Source organism: Echeneis naucrates, chromosome 13 (assembly GCF_900963305.1).
Source record: "Echeneis naucrates chromosome 13, fEcheNa1.1, whole genome shotgun sequence".
NCBI classification, from domain to species: Eukaryota; Metazoa; Chordata; class Actinopteri; order Carangiformes; family Echeneidae; genus Echeneis; species Echeneis naucrates.
Window position 1 is genome coordinate 563,520 of NC_042523.1, and position 16,168 is coordinate 579,687.

At 40.9% G+C, this 16,168-nt stretch overlaps 1 protein-coding gene across 1 annotated transcript; it reads left to right on the forward strand.

Moving 5' to 3' along the window:
• The first annotated feature begins 414 nt into the window (after nt 1-414).
• Nucleotides 415-11,316, forward strand: nyap2a (neuronal tyrosine-phosphorylated phosphoinositide-3-kinase adaptor 2a). Its single transcript, XM_029518335.1, has 6 exons — nt 415-617; nt 3,372-3,685; nt 3,798-4,814; nt 5,392-5,523; nt 5,744-5,856; nt 11,101-11,316. The coding sequence occupies exons 1-6, from the start codon at nt 415-417 to the stop codon at nt 11,314-11,316; spliced, it is 1,995 nt and encodes a 664-aa protein (XP_029374195.1).
• Nucleotides 11,317-16,168: the final 4,852 nt, after the last annotated feature.

Consider the following 16,168-nt stretch of genomic DNA (forward strand, 5'->3'; position numbering starts at 1 on the left):
AAAAATAAATAATTTTAGGAGAATTGGTTATTTTATAATAAGGAAATAGTATTGATATGCTACATTAATAATATGGTTATATCAATTTGCATATCATAATCATACTCAGTTGCTCTGCCAATTACCTAGTAACATACCATTTACACAGACACACATCATTGGACAAGATATGCTAACAGTGGAGGAAATGCACAGCCACGTTTAAAGAATTTAGAGGTGCGCCCAGTAATTAGCAGAGGCCACATTGACAATGAATTGGCCAATAACAAGCATGAAATAAAAGGAACTATGATGGAGAGAGAGGAGGAGAAATGTTTGTGAACTGTTGCAAAGCTTCATGTGTTGGCAACATTGTGTTTAGTCTGTGATCTCACCTGGTCCTGCACAATCATCTTCTCAGGTCCTTTGGGAGTCATGACATCTCAGGAGGAGGCATCTTCCTTTGAGAGGTTTTTTCACTACGTGGAGGACAGTGGACTTAGAACATATGATAGTCTGGTGATCCAAAACGCCTCAGACATTGCCAGAGAGAGTGATCGCGTTCGTAACCAAACCAACTGGACCTACCTGCAGGAAAAACATCAGAAAAAGAGACGTCAGGAAGAAGCCATTAAGAGGTAGAAAACACTAACACACACACATGCAAGAAAAAATAATAGAAAAGAATTTTGTTACCACATTTCTGAACAGTTCTTTAAAATGATGGAGATGAAATGGAAAGCTGTTTGAAAAACACCAACATGTCAGAATTTTGAATCTTCCAATTTGAAATGTGACCTTCTGCCATGTTGGATTTTTGGAACCATAAGAAACCATCTTTGGAGAAGAAGGCAGAGTGAGGGGAGGGCCTGATCCTAATTGTACTCTATCCTTATTGGGTTGTACAGTCAATCACACACTTGCTTTCTGCTCTATTTGTATACTGTGATGGGGACATGGGGAGAGAGACACAACAAAGATGCAGACAGACAAAGACAGAAAGAGACAGAGAGAAACACTGTGACACAGACAGAGACACAAAGAAAGTGACGGTGAACAACAGTTTATTGTCATTCAGGTTTTCAGTGTTATATCTGTGTCATTGTCATTTCACTGACAAATGGTCACAGGTTTGGATAAGAAAAATTCCACTTAAATTTTCATCATCATCTCATGAAACAAATTTTGATCAGATGATAGAAAGTGAAACTTTCCCCGCTCGAGTTCCAAAAATTTCACTTTGAATTTTGTGAAATTATTTTATTGTCAGGGCAGACATTACCACATTATACATATTATATTATTACATCACTATGACCCAAGACGTAACTATGAAGTGCCCTTGAAGGCATTATCTGGATTTACCATTTATACATATATGTATATTAAGCAAAACTTTTTCACAGATTATGTGGAAAGCTTTTACACGCATAATCCAAAATTTATACTCACCTACAAACTATAGGAGTAAAACTTTTTCACAAACACACCTGAAATAGCCGCAACTACACACTGTTGCACACTCTTGTTTTCATATAGACAGTTGAAATGCCCCCATATAATATTGATTAAAAATGGTTAATGTCAGTTCACTAACATGGCTCATGCTGATCTGTTTAGAAACATGGTAAATCAAATCAGATTTATTTGTATAGCCCCAAATCATAACTAAATTACTTCAAGGCACTTTACATATAGAGCCGGTCTAGACCAAACTCTTTATAAAATTATTTAAAGCACTTGGTGACAGTGGCAAGAAAAAACTTCCTTGAAGAGGCAGAAACCTCAAGCTGAACCAGGCTCGGGGGGGCGGCCATCTGCCTCGACCGGTTGGGTTGAGAGTGGGAGAGAGAGAGAGAGAAAGAGAGGCAATGGGGTGTGTAGTGTAGGGTGAGAATGAGAGCAGGAGAGGGTGATAGGCATGATGCTTCATGAAGTTAATGGAAATGAGCTGTAGTATGGAATTCATCAAGATAAGGGAGTAGCTGGTGTTGCAGAAACAACGCCTGCTGCTCATAATGTTGCCTAGAGGAAGTAGATAAAGTGTAAAGAGGATTGGTCCAAGTACCGAACCCTGTGGGACTCCATGACTGACTACAGTACATGAGGAGGAGCTGTTGTTAACATGAACAAACTGATGTCTATCTGATAAGTAGGATTTGAACCACCTTAGTGCAGTTCCTTTAATTCCAATTTCATGTTCCAGTCTCTGCAGTAAAATATTGTGATCTATGATGTCGAATGCAGCACTGAAATCTAGAAGGAGAAATATGGAGGCTGATCCATTGTCTGAAGCCATTAGAATGTCATTGGAGACTATAACCAGCGCTGTTTCTGTGCTATGATGGGCTCTAAATCCACGGTCTTAAGTGCCTGAGGTACATAACCAAAAGATAAGGTCAAATTAATCAAATCTAGAATGAACAGCTCAATTCAGTAAAGATCTCTTTAAAGAGGCTAGTTGGTACTGGGTCCAATAGACAGGTTGACAGTCTGGATGATGAAACTATAGAAGCTAGCTCTGAGAGATTCAGAGGTGAGAATGATTCCAGATGTAAAAGAGGCATCACAGCTGATTCAGGAGTTGCTGTATTCAGTAGGGGATTTTTATCTAACGTAGGCAAGAGCTGATAAATTCTTTCTCTGATCGTGAGAATTTTATCTGTAAAAAAGTCCATAAAATCATCACTGCTTAGAGCGAAGGAAATCACTGGTTCAACTGAGCTATGGCTCTCTGTCAGCCTGGCTACAGTGCTGAAGAGAAACCTGGGGTTGTTCTTGTTTTCTTCTATGAGTGCTGAGTAATATGAACTTCTAGCACTGCAGAGAGCTTTTTTATATGTTTTTAAACTATCTTTCCAGAGTCTGCAAGACTCTTCCAAGTTTCTGGAACGCCAATTTCTTTCCTTGATGTCTGCTTTAGGGCACGGATGTGAGAATTATACCAGGGAGCCAGCCTCCTCAGTTTGATTACTTTCTTTCTGAGAGGGGCGGCATCATCAAGATTTGAACACAGTGTGGCCATAGTGCTAAAATCCTCATTTGAATTTAGACATGGCATTGTTGGGAATGGTGACCGAATGTTCTCTTCAAATAATTTAAAAAATTAACATTGTGTTGTATTGAAGATTTCAAACTAAATATAGAAAACCATAAACCCATGAGAATAAATCAAGGGAGAAGAAGGGACATTTTTCCATCGACTACTAAATAAAAATAAACTTAATTTTGACTCAACTCAAAAACAATGAATGAATCATGTGAGGAATATCACTGTAGTGTTTTTAGCCAGTTTTTACATTTTATCCACAATAATAATTTCAAGACCTAGTCTCTGTACATAACCAGCATTACACTTTGTAGTGACCACATCTTTCCATTGGTCCATCCAGGATTGGTGAAGATGTTGCCATGGCAACAGATGGGGCATACTCTGGGAAACACTTTAGGATGGGTTTCATGACAATGCCAGCACCGCAGGACCGGCTCCCCCCCCCAAGTCAGGGTTTTTCTGTTCGATCCCAGTCCCTCCACTCTGTTGGTGGAGGAGACGATGACTCAAACCAGAACCGAAAACAACCCCCACCCAAACCGAAGAGAGACCCCAACACCAAACTAAGCAGCAGTTCTGAGATGGTGAATGGAGGCTCTGGAGGTGCCAGGAGAGACCACCAAGAGACCAAAGAGATGGCGGAGCAGGCAGAGGGTAAGGACACATACACAAGTTGTTACGAATCTGTGGAAATACACTGTAAAAAGCATAAATCATTTTATTCTAATAAACCAAATGATTAACTTCTTCATCTCTCTGACTACAGCTCGATGTCCTCTGTACACTGATGACTACAAGAAGATGCCTCCACCTAAACCGAAGAGGAACCCAAACACTCAGCTCAGCACCTCCTTCGATGAGTCTTACATGCATAACCATGGAAACAAGAAGTCTTCCTTGAAATGGGAAAAATCTTCATCCCAGAGTCATAGTCCAGCATCTAGGGACACTGACGATGAGGAGCCAGTTTACATTGAGATGGTTGGAAACATTCTGCAAGAGATGAAAGGTTCAGTGGAAGATGAGCAGAGCGAGTCAGTATATGAGGAGATGAAGTACCCCATGTTGGAAGATTTCCTGCAGGACACTCCCTCCACCATCATGGACCCTGATGCCTGGTCCCGTGGATCTCTCTGTGACATCCCCCCCCCCTTCCCCAACCTGCTGACTCACCGGCCGCCGCTTCTTGTCTTCCCCCCTGCCCCCGCTCAGTGCTCCCCCAATTCTGATGAATCACCCCTCACACCTTTAGATGTCACCCGGCTCCCTATGTTAGATAATGTCTCTTACAGCAAGTCAGGTGGTACTGAACAGCTGCAGTGTTCCACCCACCACCGCAAAGAACGAGACCGAGACCCACCACCCACCCCCACCATCACGTCCTCAGGCCGCTCCTCAGCTCCGCCCCTCCCCTCCAACCCCTACAAATCCTCTGGCCACGGTGGTCATGGTTACCCACGCAGCCAATCAGCATGTCCATCTCCCGTCAGCATGGGTCGCTCTTTGACGCCTCTCAGCTTGAAGAGGCCACCACCATACGATGCTCTGATGGCTGGAGGAAGTATGCCACGCTCATCATCTTCGTCTTCATCATCCTCACACAGGGCAGGGGAGGGTGGGGCTAAACTCAGTAACTCCTCCTCTACCCACGGCTCCATGCAAAATGTGTCAATGAGGTCACAGACCCCAACAAGCCCACTGGATGAATTCAACAACCTGTTTGCCTCAGGTAGACAGGCAGTGAAAAGAGGCTCGGGAAGCAGGAAGAGCCGGGGAGGTGAAGGTCTGTATTCACACAAAAGATTCAAAGCCGCTGAAATCACAGTTACGCAAACTTTTATCATAACCAAAATCTTCTCACAGACATATTGAGGTCAACGGATCCACCAATCACATTCCAACGCACTTAGATAGATAGATAGATAGATAGATAGATAGATACTTTATCTATCCCAGACTGGGAAATTGCAGTGTAACAGCAGCATTACACATAGGGAATAAAATATATAACATGAATGCATCTGGGTGTTCAGTCAGTAGTTTGGCAGCGGTGGAGCTGATGACTTCACAGGCTACCGCTGCATCAGCTGACGGGGGGGATGTAAACAGTGATAACAATGGTGTACGTGAACTTCCTTGGCAAATAATACGGGCGCATTCCTACAGCCAGCAGTTCGATGTCTGGGTTATAGAGACGTTCCTTCATGACATTTGGAAAAGTCTCTGTCTCCCCGTACCAAACTGAAACCTGGGTTTTTGTGAGCTTTCTTTCTTTGATCAGTGCTATCTTGGACAAATCACTGATTCTCTGGGTTTTATTATCTCATGATGGCACAGTTGTCTTTGTTCTTTCACTATAGGAGACTGTAGATCTCTGCCTAGACATAACAGTAAAGACAGAGATGGACAGTCCAGTCCAGTCTCCAGCAGAATGGGGAGATCGTCTGTCAGTCCCACCATGATGCTGTCTGGAGGGGGAGGAGGAGGAGGAGGTGAGTAAGACTGCAACAACATGGAAGGTCAGTTAGACCAGTGTGTTCAGTTAAACTTCAATTTAAGACTCTCACTTCAGTCTGCTGACATATTGACTGTGCCTGCAGACTGATTAGCCTGAAGTTCTATGAAAGAACCTCAGGCTAATTTCAGGTGAACTTCAAGTGTCTTCACTCTTCTCTGTTTGTTCCTCTTGGTGTTGAATGATTTTCTCTGCAGAATCAAAGTCTGCTTGTAAACTTGGCCGTTCAGCCTCAACATCAGGAGTACCTTCACCTGGCGGAACGCCACAACGACACCTGCAAGAAACGCATCACCCTGCCCTCAGTCAGGTACACCTGTAAAACACCTGTCTGTTATATCTGCTTGATCTATTGACTGTCTTCGTTTCTCAAACCCTCTCACAGACAAACTGTAATACTGCCAAAACAAAGTGGCTACAACGTCAAAAGAAAAGGAAAGACTCACAATGAATATTTCCAAATTTTCTAGATAAAAACATCATAAACCAGAACCCTAAGAAAGGTTTAACACAAAAAGTACCTCACATGTGTTTGGGGCTTTGGGTGCTGATTTGAAGTGTCTTTCTTTCACTGAGTAGTTCTGCTCATTCTTTTGAGTAGTAATGATGAAAAATCACCTCCAAAAACCTCTAATGCTGGAATCAGACTACACAATATTTATGTCTTTCATGACGGTCATTATGTCAGATTAAGCAATCGCAGTGGCATAAATGCTTGCCGTGTCTTAGTCAGGAGACCTGCAGTTCTACCAATCATCATTTACAACCTAGCCCATGTTTATAGATCATCGGGGAGTTGTGATAAGAAACTGTCAATCAGGGCTATGGAAATACTGTGTGTCATAATAGTGGTCCTCTGCAAAGAAAAGAAAAAGAAGAAGAAACAATTTCTGACCTGTAGTCCCTTCCCTGAGTGTCGCAAAACAGAATAAACCTCTCTTCCATCCACCTGACAGCAGCATCCCTCTCTCTATTCATCATATTTACATTTTTCATGTCAGAGCACTCTGTCATCCTGTTAGTCAGCACCAAGCATCATGTCGTGGGAGTTGTCACGACATGAGGCACAAAAATACCAAAAAAAATTTACATGCTAGACTTTTAAGAGAGATGGAGTATCCCAGACACAAAATTCCTAGTCTTCAACAATGTTGCATTAGATGTCCATTTAGTGTTCCTGACATTCATCAGGCCTGTTGCTGCAAATTTTCAGCCTCAACAAAATCCTGTCACAATTGGTCTGAATTTGCGTAGTCTGATCCCAGCATAATGCTCCAAATATTTTATTGTCTGTGTCTCTCTGTCTTTATTCTGTCAGTACAATAAACAGCTAGGCCTCTGAATGAGACTCCAAAGCGTCAGACTGAACCAAATCTGAACTAACTTTGTACTTCGGTTTATCCACTAACGTCAGTGTCACACACAATAAATTAGGGGTGTTAGAAAGGGCTGATTCTTTAGTTTTCAGGAGGAAAAATAGAGAACCATCAGGATGAACACAAGTTCTAAAGACCAGCTGGTTGTCAGAAGCAAATATAGGGTTAGATGACCTGGTCTTCACCCTCCAGTTAGTGATTGTGTCTGTTATGAGGTTTTGACAGTTCACAGGCTGCTTGTCACAGCTTAAAAACAAGACCCCAATGCAGAGACAGCTCAGGTTGAACCAAGTCTTTTAATAAGCAAAGTAACAAAAGTAATCTGTGACAACGGTGGCAAAACAAAGTACACCAAAAAGAGGGAACGGAGACTGAGCTCAACGTTCTAGCCAAACAAAGTACAACTGAAAAAATGTAACAAAAAGCAAGGCTGAAGAAACAAGCCTGAATCCACAAAAACACAAGGAGCCAAGGGCAAGGGAGAGGCGAGGCTGACGAGGGCACACTGCATAACCTGGACAATAAAAAGAAACCAAAAAAAACAACACATGCAAATCGCCACAAGGGGACTGGGGAAACAAATAGTGCCGACACAAGAGATCACCAAACAGGCAGCAGAGAGCTGTCCGAGAAGGGTATATATGGAGGGTTGATGTCGGTAGATGCAGGGCAGGTGTGCCTCGTCAGCCAAGGGAGGAGCAGTAGAAACGCCCTCTGGGATAGAACACTGGGGAGGAGGGGCACAACAAACAGGGCAGGAAACACAAAAACAACAAGCAGAACATGAACCACAACACTGCTGATACAGTAAATGCAGACATTTAGCTCTGTGTCGCTCTATGTATCTCTGTGGTCACTTTGACAGTTTGAGAAAGATTCATATTTTAATTTAGTGAGTGTTGGACCACCAGAGAGCGCCTGTGGAGCCCTGGTGGTCTATGAACCACAACTGAGAAAAGCTCATTTAGACCTTTTTCCGTCTCTAGATGAATTAAGGCAGTTTCATTATAAATAGAAATTTTTTGTATTTCATACAGGATCATCATCCCTGAACAACAGAATGTAAAAGATTTTACAGAACCACGGACTCTTCGATCCATCAGCTGAAAATGGAACTGTTAACATGTAAATGTCAATATGAAACATACAAAGTAAATATGTCAAATAGCCTGGGATTTTTCTCACATCATAGAATGGGCTATACTTTGTAAATGTAGTTTTTGTGTAAAATATCTGATGTTAAAAATAAATGTTTATGTCTCATTAGTAAGACAACAGATACTAACATTGTGGCTTATTGATACTAACATAAAGCTGACATTAAACTAACATCAAGCTATTGTTCAACTAACATAAAGCCAAAATAATGAAACTAAACCACCAGAATTAAACCAACATTAAACTAACATCCATGCTGATTGAAGTCAAAAAGAACTTTGAATGATGAATTCTCAGTAAAGCCCTTAAATATAACTCAAACACCTTTACAAGCATTTTGAAAGAGCCTAATAAAAACATAAACGTACCCTTTCATGTCATAGCCTCTATACATCTGAAGTAAGAGCTAAAGCCCATTTATCCATCAACCCATCCATTAATTTTCACCCTCTGACCCAAAGACTCGGTTGTGGTGGCAAGAACCCTTGTGGTGAACTAGATATCCTTGTCCTAAGAAAGGCTTTCCAGCTCCACCTGATCAGAAATCACATCAGCTGATTTTGTTTCGACCCATGAGCAGCATCAGTAAAACCTTTTTTACACTCACAATAGTGGATATATCCAGGTTTTTAATTGTGGATGATAAAAGCTGATTGATGTCTTCCACCACTTGCCTTCTTGTTCACACTAAGGACACATTGTGAGAAGTGATGTGTTCAAAAACACTTAAACATTTCAAAATTTGTTCACAGTAACACTGTTTTTTCAACACAGACAGGAACTGATTGCCTTCATGCAAGCAGCGAAAATGAGTAAAACAGAAACTCAAGTAAAAGTATGTTTTTGCTTGAGCTTTTTTTCAGTACTTGTTATTTTCCCTCATTTTCTTTTCTGGGTTTCTATGAAGGTAATTCAAACCGTTACATGGTACAGAAGCTTTGAAATGATCAGATCAGAAGTAACAGATGTCTGATCTAATGGTTTACCAGTTTTCAGTGTTTCTATGAAGGTAATTGGTATCTTGTTTCATCTTTTGTACAAGCACAATTTTAGACTGGAGTTTATCTGAGTGAAGAGTTTGTACTTGATTGTCTGTGCAACACCTAAAGTGAATGTGTTTTTAGGATTGTGTTGTACTGGACCTTGAGCTCCTTGAGCTCCATACCATACCTCTTCTATTGCGTGAAATGGTTTGTCATGAAGGGAAAATAGACCATTAACTAGGATTACCAACTATATACATACTGTAAATGAAACTCATTCACATCATAATAACATTGTGATTTAGGAAGGGACTAAAAAGGGACAAATTTGATAATAGTAATGTTCCAGATTTCTTAAGTGACATATTGATCTCTATGTTGCTTAGTTAATAAGAGACAGACAAGGCTTACCCCCCCCCCCCCCCCCCCCCCGCCGAGCCTGGTTCTGCCCGAGGTTTCTGCCTCTTAAAGGAGTTTTCTCTTTGCCACTGTCACCAAGTGCTTGCTCATCAGGGGATCTGTTGGGTCTCTTTAAATAAATTTATAAAGAGTTTGGTCTAGACCGGCTCTATATGTAAAGTGCCTTGAAGTAATTTAGTTATGATTTGGGGCAATACAAATAAATCTGATTTGATTTACCATATGTTTCTAAACAGATCAGCATGAGCCATGTTAGTGAACTGACATTAACCATTTTTAATCAGCACTTCCTCAATCACAATATTATATGGGGGCATTTCAACTGTCTATATGAAAACAAGAGTGTGCAACAGTGTGTAGTTGCGGCTATTTCAGGTGTGTTTGTGAAAAAGTTTTACTCCTATAGTTTGTAGGTGAGTATAAATTTTGGATTATGCGTGTAAAAGCTTTCCACATAATCTGTGAAAAAGTTTTGCTTAATATACATATATGTATAAATGGTAAATCCAGATAATGCCTTCAAGGGCACTTCATAGTTACGTCTTGGGTCATAGTGATGTAATAATATAATATGTATAATGTGGTAATGTCTGCCCTGACAATAAAATAATTTCACAAAATTCAAAGTGAAATTTTTGGAACTCGAGCGGGGAAAGTTTCACTTTCTATCATCTGATCAAAATTTGTTTCATGAGATGATGTAAAATTTAAGTGGAATTTTTCTTATCCAAACCTGTGACCATTTGTCAGTGAAATGACAATGACACAGATATAACACTGAAAACCTGAGTGACAATAAACTGTTGTTCACCGTCACTTTCTTTGTGTCTCTGTCTGTGTCACAGTGTTTCTCTCTGTCTCTTTCTGTCTTTGTCTGTCTGCATCTTTGTTGTGTCTCTCTCCCCATGTCCCCATTACAGTCTGTATCACATGATGTTACACAACATTCATTAAATCAATCAATGACAAAAAGAATTAAACAAATAAAAAAAAAAATTGAACTTATTAATGCTAGTTTTTACAAGCAATCAGGGAATGTCCTCAGCTTACTTATATTCCAGTCTTGTGAAAATCAAGTAGCCATCTAAATGTTTCCTTTTTATTAATATTTTCTATGAATTTATAAATTGATATATATGATGAACAAAATAAGACTAAAAAGTGTATCCACCCTGAACATTTTGATTTAAAAAAATTACCCTAACCCCAAAGCCCGGGATTGATACGTCAGAAACGCCAAGAACCAATCCTTTTGACTTGTCTCAATGGTCATGGGGCTAAATAAACCTCCAACTTTCCCAATACAGAGAGCCAGAGTTGGCATTAGCATAGCCATTACACTGTGTCAGCCAGTGCCAATTACAAGCTAACAATCAATACAAACAAATTAAAGTCTAACTGTCCTGATACCTTTCCTAATCTCTTGTTCACCCTCTAATCATCTTGATATGCTCTTTAACCTGTTGGTGGGGCTAATGGTTCATGGTCATGAGCAACAATCACGATCCTCAAAATAACAGAAACCAAACATAAAGCAAATAAAAAGCGATTTAGACCTTGGCTTAGACTGTAGAGTGACTGTGGACATGTTGATGCTGAGCTCTTCTTCATCTGTAGATGCCGTGGTTATGTGGAGATGCTACCATGATGGAGATGATCGAAAGAAAAAGGGTTTTGTGTCGAGAGATCAAAGCTCGGCAACGGCCAGAGAAGAACCTGTGTAAACAGGACAGTATGCCCATCCTGCCCAGTTGGAAGAGGAAACAGCCACCGCCATATTCAAGCCCACCGACCACCACCAGCCACACAGTGTTTTGGGACACTGCCATTTGAAATACAAAGTCCATTTATGTTTTGTTAGCAACACCAACATATGATGATGATGAGGATGAAACAGACACATTAGGCCAGATCCACCCTCACAGCTCCACATGATGTAAAACACAGTTTGTGGCTGGTTTTCTCACATTGTTTGATTCATTAAATAATTAGCTGTAGGTTCTCCAACACCAAGGGCTGATCACACATCAATACAATAGTTAGTTCTAACACTTATTCTGATCTTCTGCTCCTGGTCTCAAATTATAGACTAAAACTCAAAGAGACACAATAAAACTGACCAAGTCTTTCAAAAAACAGGCAATTTGTCCAATTATGATGGTGAACTGAGAACTAATCACTGAATGTGCAACAGTTTATGACGCTGTAAGAGAAATGATGGAAGAAAATCAGCTGTTTTATCTTTTTACTTCAACACTTTAAGATGTTTTTATCCAACTTTATTCAACTCACAAAACATGACAATCACCTATATAACACATATACAAACAAAGATGATGGGAGGTGCAGGGCTGTCCTGCTGTCCAGGTGTGAAGGGGGCATGGCCATAGAGGTGTAGCAGGTGTTGTCTTTCTACTTGTTATTTTTTTATCTGACTGCTGTAAAAGATTCAGATGCTTTTATAAAGTCTGACAGTCCTTTAGCAGAATACTGTAAAAAGAGAAAAAATATTATAAACTTTAACTTTATAAACTTTTCTGGGTGAAAAGTCTGACATCAAACATGTTTTTATATTTCATTTAACTCTGTGATGCACGTCTGTGTATGGGAAAAAAATGTGATGCTGTTTTTTACATTTAAGAAACTTTTATTATGATGAAAAAGACACTATTTTAAAATGAGAATATTTTGGTGTGTTGTTGGTTTGTTTGGTCTTACCACTGTCCCTTAAAGGCTGACTGGACTCCATATTTACCACAGATTAACTGTACCTGAACTTTAGATTGAATCCAAATTCACTCAGAATAGATTTTATTTAATGCCAAATTACTGTTATATTAAATGTTGATCAACCCCATTGCAAAATCCCTATTATATTCTATATTATTCAATTTTGATTCTACATTAGTTCTAAAATCATAGAGGTTTATTATTGACTGCATATAAAGATATTTTTGTTCTGTCATCCAGATGAAAAGCCTGATGCATGCTCTACATGGAAAAGGTCATCTGAGGTCATGTAAAACATCAGTGATCGTGAACATCAGTGATTCCTAAAAACAGCTCAAAGAATCAGGAATTTGAAACAGTTACCTGTTTCACAAGTTTTCATCCAACATCAGAAAGATTTTTAGTTTTAAAGTTCTTGGTTTTAATTAATGTAATTTGTTTTGTTTATATCAGCTGGTTTTATATTTTCAAAATTGCAGCTGATATTCTGTTCATTGAAGGAGGGAAACTTAAAGGAGGTTAGAAGATCTACATTTACTGTCAGATGTTCATGAGATTCCTGAAGGTCACATCGGTGTAATTTTACAGTCTGTGTTTTTGGGACAGTGGAAACTGATGGACAAATTTACTTTGATAATTGCAGTGCACTGGTTTTATTGATGGATGTCTATATAATGATTGATTACCATGAGATCAAATCAACGGTAAAGTGAGGCTAAAGCAAAGAATTCTGGGATATGATAAAATCAGTGTGATTAATGTAAATCAGCATGAGGCCTGGAAAGCAGATCCAAACAATCACACACGCACTGTGATCGATTTACAGTATGATTATATGATCAATTAAGGAGTTTCATAGAATGCAAAATCCGCTGGTCAGGTATCAAAGTTCCTTAGTTTTCACAGTAACATTTGACATGGACCACCCACTTATGTCCAGTTAATATTGAGAATTTATTCTTCAGATCAATTAGATGATTTGGACATCATTGGAATGTATAATGAGGTCTGCCTATGTGGATTCATGTTCGGGTCTTCACGTCAGAGCTGAAAGTTTTTACTTCTTCGCCTGTTTCACTTGTTTAACAGAAGCACGTCAACATGATGATAGACACGGTGATGACACATAATCACCAAAAAGTGATTACCATTAACATCACATCACCAAAAAAATCACATTTCCAAAAAGCAAAACACCACCAAAAATATCACTAATATCTAAAAAAAACATCATATAACCAAAACATCTATAAATATGCACTTATCGATCAGTACTGATCAATCAATCAATCAATATGCCATGACGAAAAAATTATAAAAGAATTCTGGAGGTTCTGAACCTGTTTCTAGTGATTTTAATTTTTTTTTCTGAAATGGGAGGCTAAAGCGTGATTACAATTTAAATTATATATTATATGATGACAGATAAAGATTTTATCAGTTTGTTTTGTTATTATTTCCTCTCATTTTCTTTTTTTATTCTGACAGAAACTATTTTAAGGTTGATGACGGTGTGGACACCACAAGATCAACATCTTTACATTTGCTCATCCACAAGTGTAAATGTGTTTAAATGTTTGCACTGTGAAGAAGAGCAGAGTCTCTGAGTCTTTATTTTTATTGAATCTGTCCATAGAGAAGAACAAACATCAGTCTGGTTGTTGTGACTCTGTTTTCATTTTTATGGGACATGATGACAGAAATAAATATGTTTTTAATTAAACTATGTTCAGTCTGATTAAACAGCAGGTGACCTACATCTTCATACTGACATTACCTGTAGGAAGTCAATGGTGATGTCATGTTCCTATTACACTGGATTACAGATGTTCAAAGTTCAGCACATTTACATCAAAATCTGAACAAAAGCTGACTTCGCTGTACTGTGTCATACATTTAGTTTACTCAACAGCCTGTAAAATGAAAATGTGTTTTTTCATTTATGGTACATTAAAATCAAATTTTGCAAACACATTTACAAACATAACATGCACACCTGTGTATGTCATATATGTCATAACATATGTTTTTAAGAAGAGTATGGTGCAATGGACAAGACCACCAAAATACAGAGAACTACTCTATCAGATGAAAGATGCAAAAGTGTCCAAGACACAACTGAAAGCCAGAGTCACATATTCCAGTTAGTTGAATGAGAGTGGATACTAATGTGTCTTCGGTTGTTTTCTTTTCTTTACACCTGTTCTACCTCTACCTAATAATCCTTTCTGAATTTCGTATGTCTTTCCTGCTCATCAGCACACACCCACCTTCCTACCTGTCCACACCTGACACACTGATTCTGGGCTGGGGGTCAGTTTCCCATTCACTCATTGACTTCATCCATGGTCCACAACAACCATCAGGCAACTGCAACAACTGAGCTGAGGTACCACTGAGAAGAATAGGCTTCTTCACTCTCTGCTTTGTTTTCCTCATCTAGTTTAATAGACATCAGTCTATTGCAGTGATGCTGAGACTTTCTCAGTCATTCCCCACTTTGGACGAGCAAGAATTTTCAAGACCCACCTCTCTCAATCGCCCCAACAAAATGCCAAAGAAATACACAAAACTTAATATTTTCTAATTTAATAAGGTTATATCAAGTAGCATCATTGTCACAGCTCTGTTCTCCTGGTTCCACTCTGCCCTCTGTATTCTTCCACTCTCCCTGCCTCTGCTTCACTCCACCTCTCAGCCATGCCCCCTCATCAGCTCAACTCCACTCACCTGGTTGCTCAGCTGCAGCTTGTCTCATCAGCCTGGCATGTAAACTCCTCCAGTACTCTTGCTCCTCGCCCAATTGTTCTACTATGAGAGACTCTCCAGCATTCCTTCTTTGCCTGAACTCCTGGGGCCGACCCTGCCTGTCCCCGACCTGCTCTGCTCGTCCTCCTCCCAGTGTACCAACCTGCCTTCTGTCTCTGCCCACGGGTTCAGCCTTGGTGTCTCCAGCGTCTGCCTGCTCTCCTGGTTTCGACTCTTCTGCCTGGCCTAGACTCCTCCGAGGCTCGCCGCTCATCAATTCCTTTGCACCTTTGGCTGATCCGTCAGGCTCCGGACACCAAGTGTCGACGGCTACATTCAAAGAAAGCCTTTTCCCGTTTCTCCTGGCCGCTGAAGGACAGAGTTTTACAGGTCCAAGGGTGCACGTTCCCCTCCTCGGTGGAGGGAATGCTCCAGCACCACAAGGCTCAGATGGCCTCCAATGCAGCGGAGGCGAGGCAGACGGCATCAGCGTTGGAGCAAGCACTAACATCTTTAACTAACCAGGTACAACAGTTAGTGGCTTCCCTGTCTCCGCTGGCGGCTGCCGCTCCAGCCCCTCCAGCTCCAGCTCCTCTGCTGGGCTCCACTCCTGAGCCCCGGGTGGGTACCCCAGAACGCTATTCGGGGGACCCCGAGGGCTGCAACCCTTTCCTGACAAACTGCTCCATTCTGTTTGCTCTGCAGCCCCACACCTTCGCCTCAGAGGCAGCGAAGATAGCCTTCACCGTTAATCATCTGACTGGCCGAGCCCACCTTTGGGGAACAGAAGAGTGGGAGAGAGGCACGCCAGCCTGCTCCTCATTCCAGGCATTTGCTGCAGAGCTACGTAAGGTTTTCATACCTGTTCCGTTGGGACCTGACGCCACTGGAGGACTCATGGGCTTCAGACAGGGGGCTCAGACCGTGGCAGATTATGCTATTGACTTTCGGACCCGGGCCTGCCTCAGTGACTGGAATGCTGCTGCCCAGTGTGACGCCTTCCTCCATGGACTAGCACCGTACATCAAGGACGAGCTGGTTTCGTTTGACCTCCCCTCCTCCCTTGATGGCCTCATCAAATTGACTTCCAGCCTGGACAGGCGCATCCAAGCGAGGAGAAGGGAGGTTTGCTAGGCAGGGGCGGATCACTGGCCATCTGTCCGTCTGCAGGGGGCCCCAGCCCCCTCAAACCAATCCTCAGAGACTC